At 41.7% G+C, this 23,799-nt stretch overlaps 1 protein-coding gene across 7 annotated transcripts in view; it reads right to left on the minus strand.

Annotated features, from left to right (window-relative positions):
- si:dkey-156n14.3 (zinc finger protein ZXDC) overlaps positions 1-23,799 on the minus strand; it is an 87,035-nt gene that overhangs the window by 20,767 nt on the left and 42,469 nt on the right. For 3 of the 7 annotated variants that reach the window (XM_061831384.1, XM_061831385.1, XM_061831389.1), the window contains 6 exons: positions 18,887-19,017; positions 14,458-14,628; positions 13,524-14,146; positions 11,208-11,286; positions 10,955-11,097; positions 9,977-10,078 (listed from right to left, as the gene is read on the minus strand). In XM_061831384.1, the coding sequence (XP_061687368.1) occupies positions 9,977-10,078; positions 10,955-11,097; positions 11,208-11,286; positions 13,524-14,146; positions 14,458-14,628; positions 18,887-19,017 (1,249 nt within the window). Of the gene's footprint in view, positions 1-9,933; positions 10,079-10,954; positions 11,098-11,207; positions 11,287-13,523; positions 14,147-14,457; positions 14,629-18,886; positions 19,018-23,799 lie in introns of all 7 variants that reach the window. The other 4 variants (XR_009796655.1, XM_061831386.1, XM_061831387.1 and 1 more) reach the window with 2 other exon arrangements.

Consider the following 23,799-nt stretch of genomic DNA (forward strand, 5'->3'; position numbering starts at 1 on the left):
AGATGTATCCTTTGCTGGGGTAATCTAGTCGAAAATCTAGCGTGTCTATTTTGGGTGATGTGAGAATTTAAGCAAATACTAGATAAACAGGAGGGAAATGTTGGATTAATTGGAGATAAAGTTGTCTCATATTTGCTCTCTTGGATGCTTTTAATGCCTCTTTGCTTAATGTGATGCAATCAAGAACCCATTGGGTGCCATGGAAACTTTTGCTGTGATGTGCTTAAACAATGTGATGGAATCAAGTTACATTGGGTGCCGTGGAAACACCCGACAGCAAGGTGCCGTGGAAACATCAGACAGGGATGCAGCAGACAACATAAAAACTGACCATCTCGAGAGGGTGATGAAGACATTGCAAAGACTCACACTGGCTATTTTTGTCACAGTTGCTTTCTTTGTCACATTTACTTTGCTGTGATGCGGACCTCACGAAGGAATAAAAATGGGGATTCATGGAGATGTGCGCAGAGCGGGTTGGAGATTGTGAAAGAGATACATCCCAAGTTCTCCTCGCAAGCAAGATGTTCCTCTTGTTTTCCTTCCTAGAGAAATTGCATTTTAAATGTCCTGGGTTGTGTGAGCCTGGCTATCACCGGATCCTCTATCACCGGACACGTCAATGACCATGCCCCTGAAGAAGTTGTCCCTGACTATGCATAAGGCTGTGTAAACCTGACAATGTTATATATTTATAATATTGTATATATTATATTTATTAGGTTTCATCATTAAAGATTTAACTAAATACGTCTTTTCGTCTCAAATACACGAGGTACAAATACTGTTTACATATTTTAGATTTGTATGGTACAAGGATCACCTAACGCGGATTTCTGAGCCGCCCCCCCCCCCCCCCAAAAAAAAAGCTGGATCGCTACGTACTACAGTACTGTACTGTATATTGCAGGGGAAGGTTATGCGCTATCCCCAGCGCAATGACATGGATCAATGAAAAAAAAAAAAAAAAAAAAGCCAGCATACATTAGTACAGTACTGTAATAAGCTTGGGGCGACGACATGCTGTACATTACTGCACATACAGTAGTGGGATCATCCCTGGGTGGTGTCATCCCCACTGCAACATGGACCAATTAGATCATGTGTGGATTTAGTATCTCGTGAGCTGACTTGCTGTGCATCATCACATGCAAACCGGCAAATCTTACTCACTTCCTCCTCTTCATCGTCCTCCATTCCGACACAATTTGATAGTTCTACTGAACGACACTAGTTTACAATGCCACCAAAGCGTTTCGCTGACGAGAAAGCTTCCTCAGATGCACCAAAGCAGAAGAGGAAGATGATGACAATCCCCAAAAAAATGAAACTGCTGGATAAGCTCAAAGACAGCAGGAGTTACGCTTCTGAGGTGTGCCATTATGACGTGAATGAATCCACGGTTTGTTGCATAAGAAAGGACGAGGTAAACATCCGTAAAACTGTGTCAATGATCGTTAACTAGGAAGTGAAACGTGTGGTGACTCCGCGGAATAAAAGAATTGTACGCATGAAAGCCGCACTAACTTTGTAGATTGAAGATTGTCGGAAGAAAGCGGTGCGTTTGGACACAAACATGATCAGGACCAAAGCCCTCTTCGAACAAATCTTGTGCGATGAAGAGGGTGAAGAAAGTGACGACAAACCTTGAGCCAGCACTAGCACTGTGAGGACTGATTCTCCCCCTGGAGGACTTGGCTTTTCCGCAAGCAAAGGTTGGTTCGCGAAATTAAAAAATTGTTATAGCTTAAAAAGCACGCCTCTCTTTGGCAAGGCTTCCTCAGCAGACACAGATGCCGCCCGTCGTTATGTTGAGGAGGAATGTCTGCAGCTCATCAGAGTGGAAGATTACCTCCCAGAGCAGGTCTTTAACATGGATGAAGCAGGTCTGTTTTGGAAAAGGATGCCTTTGCGCAAATTCCTCTTCAGGGAGAAAGTAAAGAGGCCAGGCTTCAAGACCCGACTGTGTGACTGTCGTCATGTGTGGGAATACAGCTGATTTCCTGTTGAAACCAGGCTTCATTTATAAAGCAAAACATCCACGAGCTTTTAAAAAATAAAATAAGGCTCTGCTCTCAGTTTATTGGATGCACAAGTCCAAGGCTTGGATCACAAAGACTCTTTCAAATGAGTGGTTCCCCCATTGCTTCATCCCCTCAGATGAAGTTGCATCTGGCTGAAAAGGGCCTCCCCTTTAAGGTCCTTCTCCTGATAGACTGTGCAGGAGGCCATGAAACGGACCTGCAGTATGACTGGGTCGAAATAGAATTTCTTCCGCCAAACACCACATCTCTTACTCAGCCAAAGGATCAAGGTGTCATTTGTGCCTTTAAGGAACTCTACACCCGCTCCACAATGTAGGGCCTCATCTCGGCAACTGATGACAACAGCAACAAATTTAATGTGAAAGACGACTGGCGTTTTTACGACATGGGCACACGTTTGTGTAATATCCAGGAGGAATTAAGGGATATGAACAGTGAGACGATAAGTTCAAGATGGAAAAAATTATGGCCTAAAGGACGACCATCCTGCCATTACTCCTGATGAAATTCATCACTCAGCAATGGAGAAGGCGGTGAAGCTGGCTCACAATATTAGGGATGAGGATTTGTGGACATGACACAGCAAGACATCTGCGCCCTAATTGAATGCCACATGGAACCACTGACTGACAATGACCTTCTTGACTTGACAAGGGCTGCAAGTGACGAAGACAATGACAAGGAGGAACCTGAAAACTGTGGCCTTACCCTGGAGAACCTGCAACAGTTGTCCAACATGGTAAGGGAAGTGCAAAACCTCACACTGGAAATAGACAACATGTTACGAGCTGTCGAGTTCGGCAATCGTGTTGAGGAGGTAATGTCTCTGTACAGAGGAATTTTGGAGCATCATAAAAAACAAAAACAACTCCCCATCACGATGTTCTTCTCAAAAATAAAGCCCTCTGTTACACCGTTTGCACCTCCACTAAAAGAATGACCTGACATTATGAAAATAAAAACAACTAGTTGTAATACTGTTGTAATTTTTGTCTCAAGCATGCAAATTAAAAATCCTGTACTGTTGACATATTTTAAACATTTGGGTAACCAAACCCACACACACACACACACACACACACACACACACACACACACACACACTGCACGCACAAAGCAAATTTATTTGTATAGCGCATTTCATACACAAGGTAACTCAATGCGTTTTACATGATTGAATTAATGATGATTGATTAAATTATTAATTGAAAACAAAACAAAGAGATAAAACATTTAAAACGAGATAAAAACAATAACAATGACAAAATATAAAAAAAAAATTAAAACCGCATACAATGCAAGTAATATGGTCAAAACGTGGATATATTCTAAAAAAGCAAGAGAAAAAAAAAAGTGTTTTTAACCTGGATTTAAAAACATTCACACTTGGGGCTGACCCCACCTCTGTTGGCAACTTATTCCATTTGTGTGCAGCGTAATAGCTAAATGCTGCTTCACCATGTTTGCTTTGGACTCTGCACTCCACTATTTGACCTGAGTCAGTCGATCTCAGAACTCTACTGGGTTTGTATTCTGTCAGCATTTCTTTCATGTATTCAGGACCAAAATCATTTAGTGATTTATAGACCAGTAGCACAACTTAAAAATCTGTTCTAAAGGTGACTGAAAGCCAGTGCAAGGACTTTAGGATTGGCATTACATGCTCTGACCGCTTTGTTTTGGTCAGAAAGCGAGCTGCAGCATTCTGAATTAGCTGTTTAATAATTTTTTGGGGGAGTCCAGTTAGAAGACCATTACAGTAGTCAAGTCTACTTGAGATAAAAGCATGGAAGAGCTTTTCCTGGTCTGCTCGACACATACAAGACTTCACTGCAGATATGTTTTTCAGATGGTAGAAGGCAGTTTTTGTGATTGATTTGATATGATTGTTGAAAGTCAGGTCGGAATCAATCACAACACCAAGGTTTCGGACTTGGTCTGTGATTTTTAAAGATAAAGAGTCCAGGTGTTTACTAACAGCAATTCTTTTTTCTTTATTGCCAAAACAAACATCGGCAGCGGCTCCAGCAGAAGTCTCTGAGTGATGAATGGCAAGTATACAGAAATACAATATAGTGTTTCTTATTATTTTCCTTTCGGCTTGTCCCATTTGGGGTCGCCAGAGCATGTCATCTTTTTCCATCTAAGCCTATCTCATGCATCTTCCTCTCTAACTCCCACTGTCCTCATGTCTTCCCTCACAACATCCATCAACCTTTTCTTTAGTTTTCCTCTTGCAATTTTGCCTGGCAGCTCCATCCTGAGTACCCTTCTACCAATATACTCACTCACTCACCTCTGAACATGTTCAAACCATCAAAGTCTGCTCTCTCGAACCTTGTCCAGAAAACATCCAAGTATGGCTGTTCCGCTAATGAGCTCACTTGTAATCCCTATGCAACCTGATCACTCCGAGCAAGAACCTCAACAGCTTCATTTCTGCCACCTCCATTTCTGCTTCCTGTTGTCTCTTCAGTGCCACCGTCTCTAATCCGTACATCATGGCCAGCCTCATCATTCTTTTATAAAGTTTGCCCCTCATCTTAGCGGAGACTCTTCTGTCACGTAACACACCAGACATGTTCCAACCTGCTTGGACCCGTTTCTTCACTTTCCTTACCACTCTCACCATTGCTCTGGATTGTTGACCCTAAATATTTGAAGTCGTCCACTCTCGCTATCTCTTCTCCCTGTAGCCTCACTCTTCCCCCTCCACTATTCTCATTCACGCACATATATTCTGTTTTACTTCGGCTAATCTTCATTCCTCTTCTTTCCAGTGCATGTCTCCTTCTTTCTAATTGTTCCTCTGCATGCTCCCTGTTTCACTGCATATCACAATATCATCTACGAACATCATGGTCCAAGGGGATTCCAGTCTAACCTCATCTGTCAGCCTATCCATTAACACCGCAAACAGGAAGGGGCTCAGAGCTGATCCCTGATGCAGTCCCACCTCGACCTTAAATTCCTCTGTCACACCTAAGGCACACCTCACCATTGTTCTGCTGCCATCATACATGCCCTGTACTATTTTAACATACTTCTCTGCCACACCAGACTTACGCATGCAGTACCACAGTTCCTCTCTTGATACTCTGTCATAGGCTTTCTCTAGATCCACAAAGACACAATGTAGCTCCTTCTGACCTTCTCTGTACTTTTCCACTAGCATCCTCAAGGCAAATAATGCATCTGTGGTACTCTTTCTAGGCATGAAACCATACTGTTGCTCGCAGATACTTACTTCTGTCCTGAGTCTAGCCTCCAATACTCTTTCCCATAACTTCATTGTGTGGCTCATCAACTTTATTCCTCTATAGTTCCCACAGCTCTGAACATCCCCTTTATTCTTAAAAATGGGAACTAGAACACTTTTCCTCCATTCTTCAGGCATCTTTTCGCCCGCTAGTATTCTGTTGAATAAGTAAGTCAAAAACTCTACAGCCATCTCTCTAAATTGCTTCCATACCTCTACCAGTATGTCATCAGGACCAACTGCCTTTCCATTTTTCATCCTTTGTAGTGCCTTTCTGACTTCCCCCTTAATAATCATTGCCACTTCCTGGTCCTTCACACTTACCTCTTCAACTCTTCCTTCTCTCTGATTTTCTTCATCAAATTCTTTCCATCTATTTAGCACACTACTGGCACCAGTCAACACATTTCCATCTCTATCCTTAATCACCCTTACCTGCTGCACATCCTTCACACCCGTACATTTTTCAAATATGACACATCAGTATGTACCATTATTGAGTAACCAAGGGATATATCCGAACACATTCATAGAGAAAAGGAAGCAGAATTGGAGGTGGCAGAAATGAAGATGTTGAGGTTCTCGCTCAGAGTGACCAGGTTGGATAGGATTAGAAATGAGCTCATTAGAGGGACAGCCAAAGTTGGATTTTTTGCTGACAAGGTTCGAGAGCGCAGACTTCGATGGTTTGGACATGTTCAGAGGCAAGAGAGTGAGTATATTGGTGGTAGGGTGCTGAGGATGGAGCTGCCAGGCAAAAGGGCGCGAGGAAGACCAAAGAGAAGGTTTATGGATGTGGTGAGGGAAGACATGAGGGCAGTTGGGGTTAGAGAGGAAGATGCAGGAGATAGGCTAAGATGGCAAAAGATGACACGCTGTGGCGACCCCTAACGGGACAAGCCGAAAGGAAAAGAAGAAGAAGAAGACGATGACAATTGTGCAAAGAGAGCATTTTAAAGTGACGGATTGTGCGATAGTGTACAAAATATAAAATACAAATAAAATAAAATACAAAATATATTACTAATAACTGATTAACTAACTGATTGGACCAGAAGGATGTGAGCGTGTCATGTGAGTGTGTTTCCCAACAATGGCAAAAGGCAGAAAATAGTAGGTTCGCTAATCAAGAATTTAATGACATAGTAGCCTGAAGGAAAAAATGTTCAAATGCCTGCGAGTTTTGACTTGGATTGAGTGTCATCTTTTTCCATGTGCACTGATCTCCAGCATCTTCCTCCCTAACACCTACTGCCCTCATGTCTTCCCTCACAACATCCATCAACCTTCTCTTTGGTCTTCCTCTCGCTCTTTTGCCTGGCAGCGCCATCTTCAGCACCCTTCTACCAATATACTCACTCTCTCACCTCTGGACTTGTCCAAACAATCGAAGTCTGCTCTCTCGAACCTTGTCTCTAAAACCCCCAACTTTGGCTGTCCCTCTAATGAGCTCATTTCTCATCCTATCCAACCTCCTCATTCCTAGAGAGAACATCAACATCTTCATTTTCTGCCACCTCCATTTCAGCTTCCTGTTTTCTCTTCAGTGCCACCATCTCTAATCCATACATCATGGCCTCACCATTGTTTTATAAACTTTGGTCTTCATTCTAGCAGAGGCTCTTCTGACACATAACACACCAGACACCTTCAACCAGCTGTTGCAACCTGCTTGGACCCCTTTCTTCACTTCCTTACCACACTCAACCTAACTCTTTCCCCTCGACCCCTATCATTCATATATTCTGTTTTACATTGGGGAATAGTCACTCTGGCAGCAGAGTGTGAAGCGAATCGGATGAGAATCAGCACCTCCAAATCTGAGAGTATGGTCCTCAGTCAGAAAAGCGTGGCATGCCCGCTCCAGGTCGGGGATGAGATCCTTCCCCAAGTGGAGAAGTTCAAGTATCTTGGGGCCTTGTTCATGAGTGAGGGAAGAATGGAGAGGGAGATCGACAGATGAATCGGTGCAGCATCTGCAGTGATGCGGACTTTCTATCGGTCTGTTGTGGTAAAGAGGGAGATAGGTCGTAAGACAAAGCTCTCAATTTACCAGTCGATTTACGTTCCTACCGCCACCTATAGGCATGAGCTGTGGGTCGTGACCAAAAGAACAAGATCCTGGATACAAGCAGCCGAAATGAGTTTTCTCTTCAGGATGTCCGGGCTCTCCTTTAGAGATAGGGTGAGAAGCTCAGTTATCCAGGAGGGGCTGAGTGTCGAGCCGCTACTCCTTCGCATTGAGAGGAGACAGATAAAGTGGCTGATTCGGATGCCTCCTGGACCTCTCCCTGGTGAGGTGTTTCGGGCATGTCCCACCGGAAAGAGACCCAGAGGACGACCTCGGACATGCTGGAGAGACTATGTTTCTTGGTTGGCTTGGGAACACCTATGGATCCCTCCGGAAGAGCTGGAAGAAGTGGCTGGGTAAAGTCTCGGTATCCCTGCTGAAGCTACTTCCCCCGCGACCCAACCCGGAAAAGCGGTATATAATGGATGGATAATCATCAATCGTCTCCTTTCCAATGTGTGCCTCCATCTTTCTAATTGTTCCTCCGCCTGCTCCCTGCTTTCACTGGATATCACAATATCTGCGAACATCATGGTCCAAGGTGATTTCCGTCGAACCTCATCTGTCAGCCTATCCATTACCACAGCAAACAGGAAGGGGCTCAGAGCTGATCCCTGATGCAGTCCCACCTCCACCTTATATTTTTCTGACACACCAACGGCACACCTCACCGCTGTTCTGCTGCTCTCATACATGTACAGTACTATTCTAACATATTTCTCCGCCACACCAGACTTACGCATGCAGTACCACAGTTCCTCTCTTGGTACTCTGCCATAGGCTTTATTTAGAACCACAAAGACACAATGTAGCTCCTTCTGACCTTCTCTGTACTTTTCCACTAGCAAACTCAAGGCAAATACAGTGAATACTCGGTTCTTGAACGTCCCTGTTGACAAACAAATCTGTTTTGTAACGAAAATTTCTATATAGAAAAAGAAACATTTCTTTGCTTCTGTTTTTGAACGAAAAACCAGTGCTCGAACACCCCAAAAAAACACATATCGCGCGAGGCCCAACCAGCTGACCCACGGCGCACTCTCTTATTGTAAATTGCAACGCGCCGCGAAAAAAAAAAAACGGAAATAACATAACGCGTGAGGTCCGACCACCTGACCCACAACGCAAAACTCCAAAGAAGGCAAGTGGAAGTAGTAGGGCTGCTGGTGCTGAAAAAGGAAAGTTGTGCATAAAACTGTCGACTTTAATAAAGAATTGATTGTCAAATACGAATCTGGTGTGCGTGTTTCTGAGCTATCGAAGGAGTATGGCATGGCGAAATAGACGATAACCACCATTCTGAAAAAAAAAGGACGCCCTTAAAGCAAGTTATGTTGCTAGAGGAGGAACCATGTTGAGCAAGCAGAGGTCACAGATCTTGGAGGAAGTTGAAAAGTTGCTTTTAATTTTCATAAATGAACAACAGTTAGCTGGGATTGTTTCAAAGATTCCGTTAACTCTAGCTTCTTATTGCTTCTTTAACGTTATTCTGCATGTTTGTTAATAAAAAAAAGTTTACTAGGCTGGCAATGCACTCTCGGCCGAGCCTACTCTACTACTAAAGCATACATTTTAAGCAAAAACTAAATATATTTCTTAAATCATTTTATTATATTCAGTATTTAAACTCCATGTATTTCTACTATGCAGTTCATTATCAGGAAAAGCCCAAAAAATGCTTTAAAAATTGTTATTTTTTAGGCTTGGAACACATTATTTCTTTTTCCATTAATTGTAATGGGAAATATTGATTTGGTTTTCGAACAAATGACTCTTGAACCAGCTTCTGGAACGGATTGTGGTCGAAAACCAAGGTTGTACTGTAATGAATCTGTTTTACTCTTTCCAGGCATGAAACTATAGTGTTCCTTGCAGATAATTCTGTCCTGAGTCTAGCCTCCACTACTCTTTCCCATAACTTCATTGTGTGGCTCATTATCTTTATTCCTCTGTAGTTTCCAAAGTTCTGAACATCGCCTTTGTTCTTAAAAATGGGAACCAGCACACTTTTCCTTCATTCTTCAGGCATCTTCTCACCCACTAGTATTATTTTAAATAAGTTGGTTAAAAAAAAAAAAAAAAAAAACTCTGCATCCACCTCTCCAAATTGCTTCCATACCTCCACAGGTATGTCATCAGGAACAACTGCCTTTCCATCTTTCATCCTCTGTAGTCCCTGTCTAACTTCCCCATTACTAATCATTGCCACTACCTAGTCCTTCATACTTGCCTGTTCTACTCTTCCTTCTCTCGCATTTTCTTCATTCATCAACTTCTCAAAGTATTATTTCCATCTATTTGCCACACTACTGGCACAAGTCAACACATTTCCATCTCTATCCTTAATCACCCTTACCTGCTGCACATCCTTCCCATCTCTATCCCTGTCTGGCCAACCTGTAGAGATCTTTTTCTCCTTCTTTCATGTCGAACCTAGTGTCGCCATATGCCTCATGTTTAGCCTTCGCTAACTCTACCTTTACCCTACGTCACATATCAATCTGTATACCTTCTGGCTCTCCTCAGTCCTCTCAGTGTCCCACTTCCTCTTCACTAACCTCTTTCCTTGTATAGTAATATCCTGCCAGTCTCGCTGATCACCTTGGCTGGAGTAGTCCAGTCTTCCGGGAGCTCCTCCTGTCCATTGAGAGCCTGTCTCACCTCTTTCTGAAAGGCTGCATAACATTCTTCATCTCTCTTTGACTATTATTAATGATTGTTGTAAAGACAAATTAAAAAAAAAAACAATAAGTACAAATAATAAAAGTACACACCTAGCAAAGTACAAATACAGATAATTCCCAATATTTTCAGCATATGGATAGCACCAAATAGGTGGTGTGCATTGTAAATTGGTAGAAGGGTTTTCCTGATTTGATAGGTCAATTTTGGGGGTGCGCATTGTACTTCAGGACGCATAATACACGACAAAGTGTGTGTGTGTTTCTTTCGGCTTGTCCCTTTCGGGGTCGCCACAGCGTATCATCTCGGATGAACGCATATATATGTTTGGCACAATTTTTACACCGGATGCCCTTCCCGACGCAACCCTTCTCAGGGAGTGGAGGCCCCAGTGGGATACGAACCCACAACCCCTGGTTTACCAAACCAGTGCTCTAACCACTTTAACTTTAGGATGTGAGCATTAAGTTTAAAGTATAAATTTAGATTTAATCAATTTTGGAATAGTAATATGACAAAATGTCAAGTGGTTTGAATACTTTTCAGATCCACGTTACCTTCACTAATGTATCGTGCGTGCTCACTGGTTGACAATGTTCCAAACCAAAAGTGCTGGCATCACCCCAAATTTGTATGCAACCCCGAATGCGCCATCAGATACACCTAACGCAGCAGTTAAGTCATTATTTTAGTAAATATTTGTATGAATAAGGCTTGTTGGCCATACATATAAACAATGAACAAAAGGGAAAACAGGTACAGCCGTAACGGAGCATGCCTTCTGCAATGTGACAATGTATTCATCCAAGCAAACTAGTTCATTGCATGCAATCCCAAAACAGTCCATCTGTGCTGTTGTATACATAGGAGCCCCTGTATTATGGCTCATAATCTCACCTGTAGTAGCTGAATTTGAACAAACTGAGCCCCAGTGACAGAGTTTAGACCCCCATAAGGAGCTGCATCTCTGTCATCATAGTGAGCACTAGATTGAGCGGATTTGTCTCCTTTTGGTTTTCTCTGAGTCGATCCAGAAGACCCTGAATTTAAAAAAAAAAAAAAAGAGAGAGAGAAAATAATTAGTTTGTGATCAAGTCAGTTTAGGTTATTTCAAAAGGGGTATATCACTGGGCATTTCAAATAATGTTACCAGAGACTGAAGGGCAAATCTGCTTCTTCCTCTTGGCCACCTGAATTGCTCTGTAGTCTGTCCTTGCAGAGCCACCATTCTGCCAGAAAAGATAATTTTGGTCACTACAGTTTCCTTCAGCAAACCAAAGCTCTTTTGGGTGACAGTAAGCAGAGCACTGTCTAGCAAAGACCAGAGCCAAAGGTAAAAAAAAATTGTAACACATAGAGTGGAACTTCAGTTCACAACAGGCCTCTGTTCACAAACAAATCAAGTTTCAAACAAATATTGCACTTGGTTCATGAACTGCCAGTCTTAGTTATAGGATAGACGCGAAATGGTCAGTTGTGCTTACTTTTGCACAGTGTGTATACTGCTTGCCCCATAGGTCAAATATTTCAGGTATTTGTTATTTTCTGTAAATCACCCCACAGTATGGCTTCAAAGAAATGAGAAACTATGTGACAGTGAGTAAGAGCAATTGATAAAAATATTGCAAAAAGTTTATTAAAAAAAAAGGTAACTGTAATAAAACTAAACTGTGGTCAACAGGACCACAAAGCGTCAGATGGTAGGGGTTTATGTATCAAGAAGAAAATGAAGGTTTAATTATAACTTTTGGTTGGCACAGTGGATCAGCTGGAAAGCGTAAAGCGTTGGCCTCACAGTTCACAGGTCCGTGCAGTTTGTATGTTCTCCCCATACCTAAGTGGGTTTTCTCCGAGCACTCCAGTTTCCTCCCACATCCCAAAAGCATGCAACATTAATTGGACACTTGAAATTTCCCCTAGGTGTGATTGTGAGTGCAACTCTTGTCTCTTTCTATGTGCCCTGCGATTGGCTGGCAACCAGTTCAGGGAGCACACTGCCTCCTGCCCGTTGACAGATGGGATAAAGTCCAGCACACTTGCGATCCTAGATAAGCAGCTAAGAAAATGGATGGATGGATTATAACTATAGTTCTTTTTAACTAAACCCCATTAAAAAAAAGCAAGCATATCTTAGGTGAGGACTGAAATGGAATAAATCTGTTTCCGTTCATTTGGAAATGGGGAAATTGCTTATGTTTGAGAACAGAAGGAATAATGGTCGTGAAATGACATTCCACTTTACATATATTATAAAAAATAGATCAGGTTTGGCGAACCAGCGGCTCTTTGCCTGTTTTCATGTGGCTCTTATGAAGCCAATGAAAGTATATAAAAACATTGCTTTTTCTTAATATGCGTGTGCACTTCACTTGAGTTTATTACAGTATTTTCGCAAAACTGAACATAAAATGATAATACCTCAGTTTCCCCATCAGATCGCGAACTTTTGAGTAAATTTCTTTTTTTTTTTTTTTTTTTTCAAAATGGCAGGGAAATATCCACAGTTAAATGAAAATATGTGGATGAACACAGGACGTTTTTACCAGAGTCGGAGTGCTCATACTTTTTTGATGAGCGTAACTACAAACCACTCTGCATTTTGTGTCGAATTTCTTTATTGCATTTCAAAGCTTCAATTCTTCATTCAGTGTCATTTCTAGGAATTTCCGAAAAGGACTGAATTTCACAGTCACAAGTTGGTCACTGAAAAATAATCAAGCTCTCACCACTGACACCCTTGTAAAAGAACTGCTTCAAGTGGCAACAATGGAATACAAGCCAGATTTGAAATAGATTGCTCAACGCAAGGAATGTATAAAGTGCCACTAATTAAAGTGAGAGTAAAAGAAAAATACTGTTGTTAAATACCATAAATACTATATATTGTATTTATTATATTTTTGTTTGTGGACTTGGTTAAGCTGGTAGTTTGTCTGTGCACAAAATTTTCATTTTTAAAATTACTGGCATGTTGTCTTGATACTCTGCTGAGTCTATCATGTTGGCAGGTGACATTTATAATAAAACTGTCTCAGCAAAGGTCGATGTGTGAGGAGGGAATGATGTTCATGCACATGATGCGGCTCTTTGCCGTAACAGTAAAAAAATGCGGCTCTTGATGACTGGTTTGCCACCCTTGAAATAATTATATATATATTAAAAAAAAAATCATCCATGTGCACCTTCATCTGAATCTGCACCTAAATCTAATACTTTCTACCTTCAGGCAGTTTTATGGACATTGATTCAATACGCTTCCTGAAAACATTACCTAATAATTAAACATTAAAAAAAAAATTATGCATCCCAAGAAATTGCAGCGCGATACTGTATTAATTTGTCTTTTTGCGACCTTAAGATGAAACTGTGACTAGGGAAAATAAAGAGGTGAGAACCTTTGCTCCTTCTTGACTTCCCAGTAACGCTATACAATAGAGAAGAGTTACGCCCCTCCCTGGCCACCCACCTCCACCATCTTCGCAGGTGAGCGCACCAGTTGTGAAACTGGGGCAACTGCCAAGGAGGCTGTGGGTTCTACGCCAAGAGCACTGGAAGACCTGAGAGGGTGCTGAAGTGTGGGGTCTGGAAGTGCACAGGTACCCTGCATGGAGAGAGATGTAAGTGTGCCCAAAGCCTCTGGTGTGACACTCTGCACATCATCAAGATTGAGGGTGCCCTGAGGGGGTAAAACATCCCCCACTGTGCCACCCAAACTGTTATGGGGACCCATTTCAATACTCTGTGCCAGTATGAGAGAGTCCACGGGCCTTGCAAATGTGGTGCTGTTAGAAGTGCAAAGTGGTGTGCCAACTGTAGACGGGTCAACAGTAAGGATGCCTGAGCTGACCATGGAGAGGTCCATAGTGAAATTTCCACTGGAGTTTAAGTTGTTCCCACCAAAAGGAATCCCAACACCAGCACCAGCCGGTGATGTTGTGGTTCCAGACAGAGAGAAAAGTGAGCTGAGGTCCAAGTTCATCAGCTGGTCACTCCCAGGAATAGTTGGCCCGGAAATTGTTACTTGAGTGGGGCTAATTAGCTCACTGCTAGGGGTCAGTGTGGGTGTGGTCTCCATCTGCTTCATAACATCTAGAAGAGAAGAGAAGAGGACTAATCTTTGTTAAAACTGCTAAAGACAAGATCTGCAAGGAAAACCTTTCAGCCCCTGGTTATTGGTTTCATAGGAAATAAAAATACAGCCTTTGGAAAAACAGATAAGTGAATAAAGTTTGAGACTCCACATTGAAAAATTTAGAACTGAAGAAGCCTTTTGGATTAAAGGTGAAACACTGTCAACAAACAAAACTTTCCAATTGTCTCAATTTTAATTTTGGAGATTACCATTTGTTGGATGACTGATAATCTACATAGACACAATGAGGACAATAACTCTTACAGACCAGGGCTAAGATGGTGTTGTTTAAGCATGTGACTCTTAAGAGTGCTGCGGGAGGAGAAGTGCTTGGAGCAGGTGGCCACAGGACATCGAGTACGAAGTGTGCTTGCGTCCTGCTTATGTTTCTTGGTGTGGATGTAGAGGCTGCTGCGAGCTGAAAATTTAGCATTACAACCTGAAGAACAGAAAAGACAAAAATGGTTTAGTTAAAACTGTCATTTTGACAATTTCACCACCAGCAGCTCACAATAACACACACAAACACACACAAACACACACACACACACACACACACACACACGCACATTAGTTTTCACTCAAACATTATCATGTTCAGTTTTAGCCACAATGACTGCACTATATATTCTCTGTAGCATTGTCACTTGGAAGGTGTGGCAAAAGACAACCCGATTAAATATAGGATGAGATGGTTATAACCGTGTGCAACTTAAATGTCTCCGCAGACGTACTTAATTCATCCCCATAGCTAAGTGCTGTCTCCTCCTCTTTTCCTTCCAAATCCCCATCTACAAAAACTAGCTCTAGGGACATGGAATGTCACCTCTCTGGCAAAGAAGGAGCATGAAATGGTACGTGAGGTCGAGAGCTTCACACGAGATATCGCTTCGCTTCGAGTTGGAGGGACGGGTCCTGACTATTGCTGGTGCCTATGCACCAAACAACAGTTCAGAGGACCCAATGTTTTTGGAATCCTGGAGAGTCCTCTCTCTGGGGACTTAATCATTCTGGTTGGGGACTTCAATGCCCAATGACAGTGAGACCTGGAAGGGCGTGATTGGGAAAAATGACCCTACCGATCATGACCCGAGTGGTGTTTTGTTACTAGACTTCTGTGCTCATCATGAACGAACATAACGAACACTATATGTTCAGGCATAAGCGTGTCCACATAAGCGTGTCCACATCTGCACTTGGCACCAGGACATCCGAGGTTGCAGTTCAATGATCGACTTTGTGGTTGTGTCATCGGCCTTGCGGCCATATGTTTTGGACATTCGGGTGAAGAGAGGGGTAGACATGTCAATTGATCACCACCTGGTGGTTGTCCAAGATGGTGGGGGAAGATTCCAGTCAGACGTGGCAGGACCAAACGTATTGTGAGATTATGCTGGGAACGACTGGCAGATTCCCCTGTCAGAAGAATTTTCAAATCCCACCTCTGAACTAACTTTGTTCATGTTCTGTGGGAGTCTGGGCTCTCCCTTAGAGATACGGTGAGAAGCTCGGTCATTGGGTGGGACTCAGTGTCAAGCCGCTGCTCCTCGACATTGAGAGGAGCCAGATGATGTGGCAGGGGCATCTGATCCAAACGCCTCCCGGACGTCTCTCTGGTGAGGTGTTCCAGGCATGTCCTACCTGAAAGAGACACCGGCGATGACCCCGTGGAGAGATTATATCTCTTGCCTGGGAACAACTCATCAACCCTCCGTAGTCTGGCTATTCCTGCTAAAGCTACTGCCCCCACAGCCCAATCAGGAAAAGCAGTAGAAGATGTATGGATACAACAGATTACAACAATACATGAATCTGCTTAATTCTTTAAAATGCAAAACCTAACAGGAAAATATTTATTATAATGCAGTCCTATGGGGGCACAAGTGCAATGGGTAGGTGGGTCCTAAGCCCGGATGAATGCAGAGGGTTGCGTGATGAAGGGTATCCGGTGTAAAACTGCGCCAAACACATATGACCGTTCATCTAAAGAATCCCATACCAGATCGGTCGTGGCCCAGGTTAACAAAGTCTACCCCTGGCACCGTTACCTGCAGGGAATCAGTGGAAATTCAACGACTGTGGGTTGAACACAAAGGAGGAGGAAAGCGGATTTGTCGGCAGAAGAAGAGGAGGAATGCACAGAGCCTACAACTGAGTGTAGGGAATTTGAATGTTGGGACTATGACTGGAAAAGCCCAGGAGTTGGTTGACAAGATGATCAGGAGAAAGGTAGATATATTGTGCATCCAAGGGAGCAGGTGGAAGATGAGTAAGGCTAGAAGTTCAGGGGCAGCGTTTAAATTATTTTACCATAGAGGAGATTGGAAGAGAAATGGAGTAGGAGTCATTTTAAAGGAACAGCTGGCGAAGAACCTCTTGGAGAATGAGAATGATTGTTGAGGCTAAAACTTGACATTGAAAGTGTTATGTATAATGCGGCTTTGCACCACATCTAGGATGTGACCTACAGTTTAAAGAAAAACTGTGGAAGGAACACTATTTGTGATAGGTGCAGATTGTAATGGGCATGGTGAAAGAAACAGTAGTGGCAACCAGGAAAAGAACTTTGAGGGACAGATGGTGGTGGACTTTGCAAAAAAGATGGAAATGGCAGTAGTGAACACTTTTTTCCAGAAGAGGCAGGAACATAGGGTCACCGACAAGACCGGAGGTAGAAGCACGTAGGTGGATTTTATTTTGTGGAGACGATGTCATCTGAAGGAGGTTACTGAATGTAAGGTAGTGGTGGTGGTGGACAGTATAGGATGGGGGTGTGTAGAATGACGAGTGGTGGGAGGAATATTAAATACAGGAAGTCCGACAAAGATAGAGGTTGACGAAGAAGTGGGACACTAAAAGGACTGTGGAGAGGCGAAAGGAATACATTGAGATGCAGCATACAGTGCCTTGTGAAAGTATTCGGGCCCCTTGAACTTTTCAACCTTTCGCCACATTTTAGGCTTCAAACAAAGATACAGGATTGAAATTTTTTGTCAAGAATCAACAACAAGTGGGACATAATCGTGAAGTGGAACAAAATTTCTTGGATATTTTGTACTTTTTTAACAAAAAAACTGAAAAGTGGGCCATGCAATATTACTATTATTATTATTTACTTTCAGTGCAGCAAACTCACTCCAGAAGTTCAGTGAGGGGCTCTGAATGATCCAATGTTGACTGATGATGATAAACAGAATCCACCTGTATGTAATCAAGTCTCCGTTTTAATGCACCTGATCTGTGATAGTCTCAGGATTCTGTTTAAAGTGGGAAGACCATCATGAAGACCAATGAACATACCAGGTAGGTGTGACACACTGTTGTGGAGAGGTTTAAAGCCAGATTCAGATACAAAAACATTTCCCAAGCTTTAAACATCTCAAGGAGCACTGTGCAAGCAATCATATAATCATATCAAGGAGTATCAGACCACTGCAAATCTACCAACACCTGGCCCTCCCTCTAAACTTTCACCTTGAACAAGGGGAACAGGGTTCATACACTTCCTGTGAATCAAAATTCCATGAATTTTCCATGACTTTCCAAGTATTAAATACTAAATTCCATGAGTAATATTGGATTGACTGATTGTGGTAGACATCAATATTTCAGCTATATTATCGTGTGTTTTCACTTAAACAATAAGTTGGCCCAGATGGTCAATGGCAAACTTAAGACGGGCCTTGACATGTGGTGGTTAAAGAAGGAGAACCTTCCGTGCCATGCATGATTTCAAACCATGACGTCTCAGTGTATTACCAACAGTCACCTTGGAAACAGTGGTCCCAGCTCTTTTCAGGTCATTGACCAAGTACTGACGAATAGTCCTGGGCTGATACCTTACCTTTCTAAGGCTCATTGAGACCCCACGAGGTGATATCTTGCATGGGGCTCCACTCCGAAATATTCACGTTTTGGTAGAATGTGGCAAACATACTAAATTATATGAAAGGTGTTATTTTTATTCGTCTAAAGGTAAACACAAGTAGGGCTTTGCCACCTTCTTAGTAACAATGACCTTTCCAACATGTTGGCATGACGATCAGTCAGGCTTGCTAATTTATGGTAAATACATCTGCCTGGGAAGTCCAATCAAAGATGCGTGAAGTCATGACATTCTTGCGTCATCTGATTGGAGAAGTACACCTCAAACTCACTAGTGTTTAAATTGGATTGGAGCAAACAGCGCCCCATGTGGAAGTCAAAGTCTTGGGCACAAAATAGTTAATAAATTAGCAATAATTGAAATATAAAGGTAGCAAGTGACATTTACATCATTTGTAACTGTGTAAAATATCACATGTGGTGGAAGTGCTTGTGACTGGTCTCCTCAACTACTGTAATTTATCCAAAGCAGGTCCCAAACACACTGGCAGAACCTCTGGCTGATGCCCTAGCGTAGTAGTCTGGTGCAGAGTAATATTCAAAAATAACATTGGTGTGTGGACGGTGGATGTGTGAAATGGTTCTATCTGACAGCGTTCAAGGAATAGAAAACAGGCTTTGATGACAGCGATGGCTGCAGCGACAGTGTTTGTATCCTAAACGGGTGATAAACGGGTGTACTGTAATTTATGTTCATCACAAGCACTCGTTCCTTCATTTTTATATTATAATATAATAAGAATAAATGTTACTCTCTTATCAAATCTGTACAGTATAGATGACCATAAAATTATAACATTTGAAGAATCTACCTTCAGCATGGCAATGAAAGGGCTTGGTGCCAAGATGAGTGATACTGTGACCTTTGAGGTGCTCTGCTCGGGTAAAGGATTTCCCACAACCTTCCTCAGTGCAGACAAAGCGACGATCATCATCATGTTTTCTGTCAAACAGAACAAAGAGGAATGCAGTGTATGACTTTTTATTTTTATAAATGCATCTTTGACATGAACAGGAGAGGTCATCAGAATCAGCATCAGGATCAGCATAAAAAAAACAAGGAATTTTTCCAGCAGTCGGTGCTACCCTGGTACAACATGCAGAACAAAGAACAAGGAACAACATAGCAACAAGAAAAAGAAGAACAAGAGACATCTCTTTATAGGAACTATTCCTGATAAGACGTGCAAGATGTAAAATCTATATAGATAACTGTGAACAATGTCAATTGTGCAAAGGGAGCAGTTTAAAGTGACGATACGTGCTGTCTACAAATAAACTATAAATAGAGAGAGAGAGAGCGAGAGCGAGAGAGCGAGAGAGCGAGAGAGAGAGAGAGAGAGAGAGAGAGAGAGAGAGAGAGACATCTGAGATGTCCCGCTGTGGCCACCCCTAACGGGAGAAGCCGAAAGAAAACACACAGTGATTGCCATATGAATAGGGAAAAGGAATCGAAAAGAGAAGTGATACAAAAATGGAAATTAAACTGTTTAACACAGTGGTCCTCAATTTTTTCCACACTAAGTACCATCTAGAGATTTTTTTGCAGTCCAACTGCCACCATGATGACCAACATTGAAATGCAGGAGTGTAGGCCTGAGTCCACACCATCACCATCGCCCCCAAAAATGTATGATTTTATGACCAAAAATTAGTTTAAAAAAAAAAAGGAATACTATTATTGTCAGGAATGCAAGGTACTAATGTTATGGACTTTGAATAGTAATATTACTTTCAAATAGTGGTTCTTAAAGTGCTACTTACACAAAAATCACATTTTAAAATGGGTATTGTTATCAAAACTACAAATACTGTAATTTCTCAAAAATAACCCGCAAATATTTACAAAAATATTTTGAAAAAGTTAATAGCGCATATTAATTTAGGTATGGATGAAAAATAAAAAATGCAATCACATTGTATAGTTGTATACAGGTACATATAGTATTAAAAAAAAGGTATACATATACATTTCGATATGATATTCGAGGTCTTATGTTACACATTTATTAAGGTAATGCGCCCCCCCAACCTGAACTCTATGACCTCCTCGGGGAGCTTGCATTTTACGATTGTTCGCGTCGCGTGTTTGTTGCGACTTCACCAAAGATCAGAAACGACGGCCCATGAGATTTTTAACGTAAACCAAGACAAAAAAAGTCGACTACAACGGCTAACTTTGCAGCTACTTTTAAGAGAAATGTGTCATAACTCATCTGGATCAGACAGGTTTCTGGGCTATCTCTGAGAAACATGGAGTTTTAGCTCTCTCCAAAGGTTTTCTATTGGGTTTATGTCTGGAGACTAGCTAGGCCACGCCAGAACCTTGATAAGCTTCTTACAGAGCCACTCCTAGGTTTTCCTGGTTGTGTGGTTTGGGTCATTGTCATGTTGAAAGACCGAGTCACAACCCATCTTCGATGCTCTGAGGTTGTTCCCCAAAATCTCACAATACATGGCCGCAGTCATCCTCTCCTTAATACGGTGCAGTCGTCCTGTCCCAGTAGGGATGGTTTTCTTGGGATGGAACTGATCATTCGTCTTCCTCCAAACACGGATAGTGGAATTATGACCAAAAAGTTCCATTTTGGTATCATCTGACCACAAAACCTTCTCCCAGAACTCCTCTGGATCATCCAAATGGTCATTGGCAAACTTAAGACGGGCCTTGACATGTGCAGGTTTAACCAGGGGAACCTTCCGTTCCATGCATGATTTCAAACCATGACGTCTTAATTTATTACCAATAGTCACCTTGGAAACTGTGGTCTGAGCTCTTTTCAGGTCATTGACCAAGTCCTGACATGTAGTCCTGGGCTGATTCCTCACCTTTCTAAGGTTCATTGGACCCCACGAGGTGATATCTTGCATGGGGCTCCACTCCATTTGAGATTGACCGTCATGTTTAGCTTCTTCCATTTTCTAATGATTGGTCCAACAGTGGACCTTTTTTTTCTCCCACAAAGCTGCTTAGCAATTTCTCCGTAGAGTTGTCCAATTTTGTCTCTGGTGTCTTCGGACAGGTATTTGGTCTTGGCCATGTTACAGGTTTGAGTCTTGCTGATTGTATGGGGTGCACAGGAGTCTTTATGTAGCTAACGACCTCACACAGGTGCATCTGATTCAGGAGAATACATGGAGTGGAGGTGGAGTTTTAAAGGCGGACTAACAGGTCGTTGAGAGTCAAAAATTCTAGCTGATAGACAGGTGTTCAAATACTTATTTGCAGCTGTTATCACACAAATCGTTCAAAAAAAAAAAAAAAATCATACATTGTGATTTCTGGATTTTTCTTTTTAGAGTCCACTCCCTCACAGTGGAAATTCACCTACAATAAAAATTTCAGACCCCTCTATGATTTCTAAGTGGGAGAACTTGAAATATAGCAGGGTGTTCAAATACTTATTTTCTTCACTGTAACTGCCTCAAACTCCAAAATCTGAAACCTCTTTAGCACTATCAAATGAAGTTACCTCTTCACTAGCAAACTCTACGGAACTGTCATTGTCCCTTTTATGAGCGTTTCTAAATTTGTGATGGTCAGCTTCGGGCTCTAACTCATAAGCTTTCATAAGAGTCTTTTAGACAAAATTATAATCAGAACTCTGCTCTTCAGAAAGGGCTGAATATGTTTGCAATAAAGGTCCATGACTCTTTTGGTGACAAGAGGTTTTCAGCAACTTTCTTGACGTGCAGAAAGTCCTTAACTACTTCTTTCTCATTGAAAGAAGGAAGCTGGCATGCCTTGTAATATAATATCAAAATGTAAAGAACTAACTGATGAAGCAGAGGGACTTTCAGGTTTTTTCAGTTCAATCTCTTTTTGTTTCCAATTTTCTAAGTTCTATTTCTTATTTTGTGTCTCTCAATCTGAATTTGTAATTCCAGTTTCTTTAATTCCAAAAAGTCTGGAGGTTTCTTTTTTTATGGCCAAAACATCAGGTCCAAAAACTTCTTCAATGAAATGATTCAGAACAATTTTCAAAATTTGAAATTTCCTCATAGCAGGTTTGGCATCAAGTTTGAAATGACTAGAAATTTGCAAAAGATCAGATTTGCACAAGGCACTGATTGCTTCAGAGATAGGGGACGCGAGAAAATCCTTAAGTTGAAACGCCAATTTGCTGGCTTCACAGTTCAGTTGCAAATATGAAGAAAATTAAATATTTGTAAAAATTGTCTCAAATGTTGAATAAATTCCATCCCGGACAAGCCCCTAATTTTTTTACATGTAAATTTAGAATATTGAAATCCACTTTGTTGGACCAGCAAAATATATATATAAAAAAAACTGTTGTATTACATTAAGACAATTTAATTACACACAAGATTTAAGATTAAAAAAATCAAACTAATACAAAATAGAGGGACAATGGCAAATATGGCAGTGTAGGTTGCACAACATGAGTTAACTAACTCAACAGCATATCGTCACCACAGTCCGAATGAATGTCCCAGTCAGCGAATGTGATTTCCAGCAATGGAGTAATGAATACAGAAATATCCAAAAATGAGCGGCAGAAGTCAGATAATCCAAGTCGTTACTTGTAAGAAGCACACCCTAAAAATCATCCAGTCCTGATATAGGCAGTCCACTTCCCGAACGTTTAAGAAATATCCGTGTCTGATGACGTAATAAAGTCCCCACTTCCAGAACGTTCCACAAAGATCCACATCAGATAACATAATAAAGTCCCCACTTCCAGTACGTTCCACAAAGATCCACGTCAGATAACATAATAAAGTCCCCACTTCCAGAACGTTCCACAAAGATCCACGTCAGATAACATAATAAAGTCCCCACTTCCAGAAAGTTCCACAAAGAGACTCTACCACTCTGCCCAGGAGCTGTGACGGCTTGGATCTGCCACGTATATATCCCGCCGAGAAAAAAAACTCTACATTTGTCAGAAGTCACAACAAATAGTGTAGTTCCAGACGAGTCTTACGGACTGGACGACAACATGACACGTCCCATAATGAATGCAATACAATGTTCTACATAACTAAATATAGATACTCTTAATACTAAGCGACACAAAATTCCTTCTCTACAATAAGATATTAAGGACAAAATTAGAAGAGGTGAAAGAAGTGAAGAAAAATCTAAAAGGAGTATCGCCAACCAGGTTTTGTGTGTTAGTAAGTAGACAGTATACATTTGACAAAGAAATACAACAAATAAATGGAAAAACATGAATACCAAGCTTTAATGGCACAAATCCTTGGGATTAGATTGAACATGGCCATGAAAAAATGAGCACAAAGAATTATATTTGATGTAAATGGGCTACGTTCCAACAATTTCCCCTGGTGGGAAGTAGAAATACCAGCAGTGTGGGCCATAAGGATCATTCAGAGATCCTCACTGAACTACTGGAGTGGGTTTGCTGCACTGAGAGTGGAGGAGCCAAATAATATTGCACGCCCCACTTTTCAGGTTTTTATCTGTTAAAAGTATAAAACATCCAATAAGTTTTGTTCCACTTCACGGTTGTGTCCCACTTGTTGATTCGTGACAAAAAATGTAATGCTATATCTTTCTGTTTGAAGCCTGAAATGTGGCGAAAGGTTGAAATGTTCAAGGGGACCGAATACTTTCACAAGGCATTGTACGTACTGTACTGTTGACATTTTAAAATGGAGCCTTACGGGGGCACAAGCCAGTGGAATCTGTAGGACGGTTCCAAGCCCGGATAAATACAGAAGGTTGCGTCAAGAAGGG

This window comes from Syngnathoides biaculeatus, chromosome 10, assembly GCF_019802595.1.
Source record: "Syngnathoides biaculeatus isolate LvHL_M chromosome 10, ASM1980259v1, whole genome shotgun sequence".
NCBI lineage: Eukaryota > Metazoa > Chordata > Actinopteri > Syngnathiformes > Syngnathidae > Syngnathoides > Syngnathoides biaculeatus.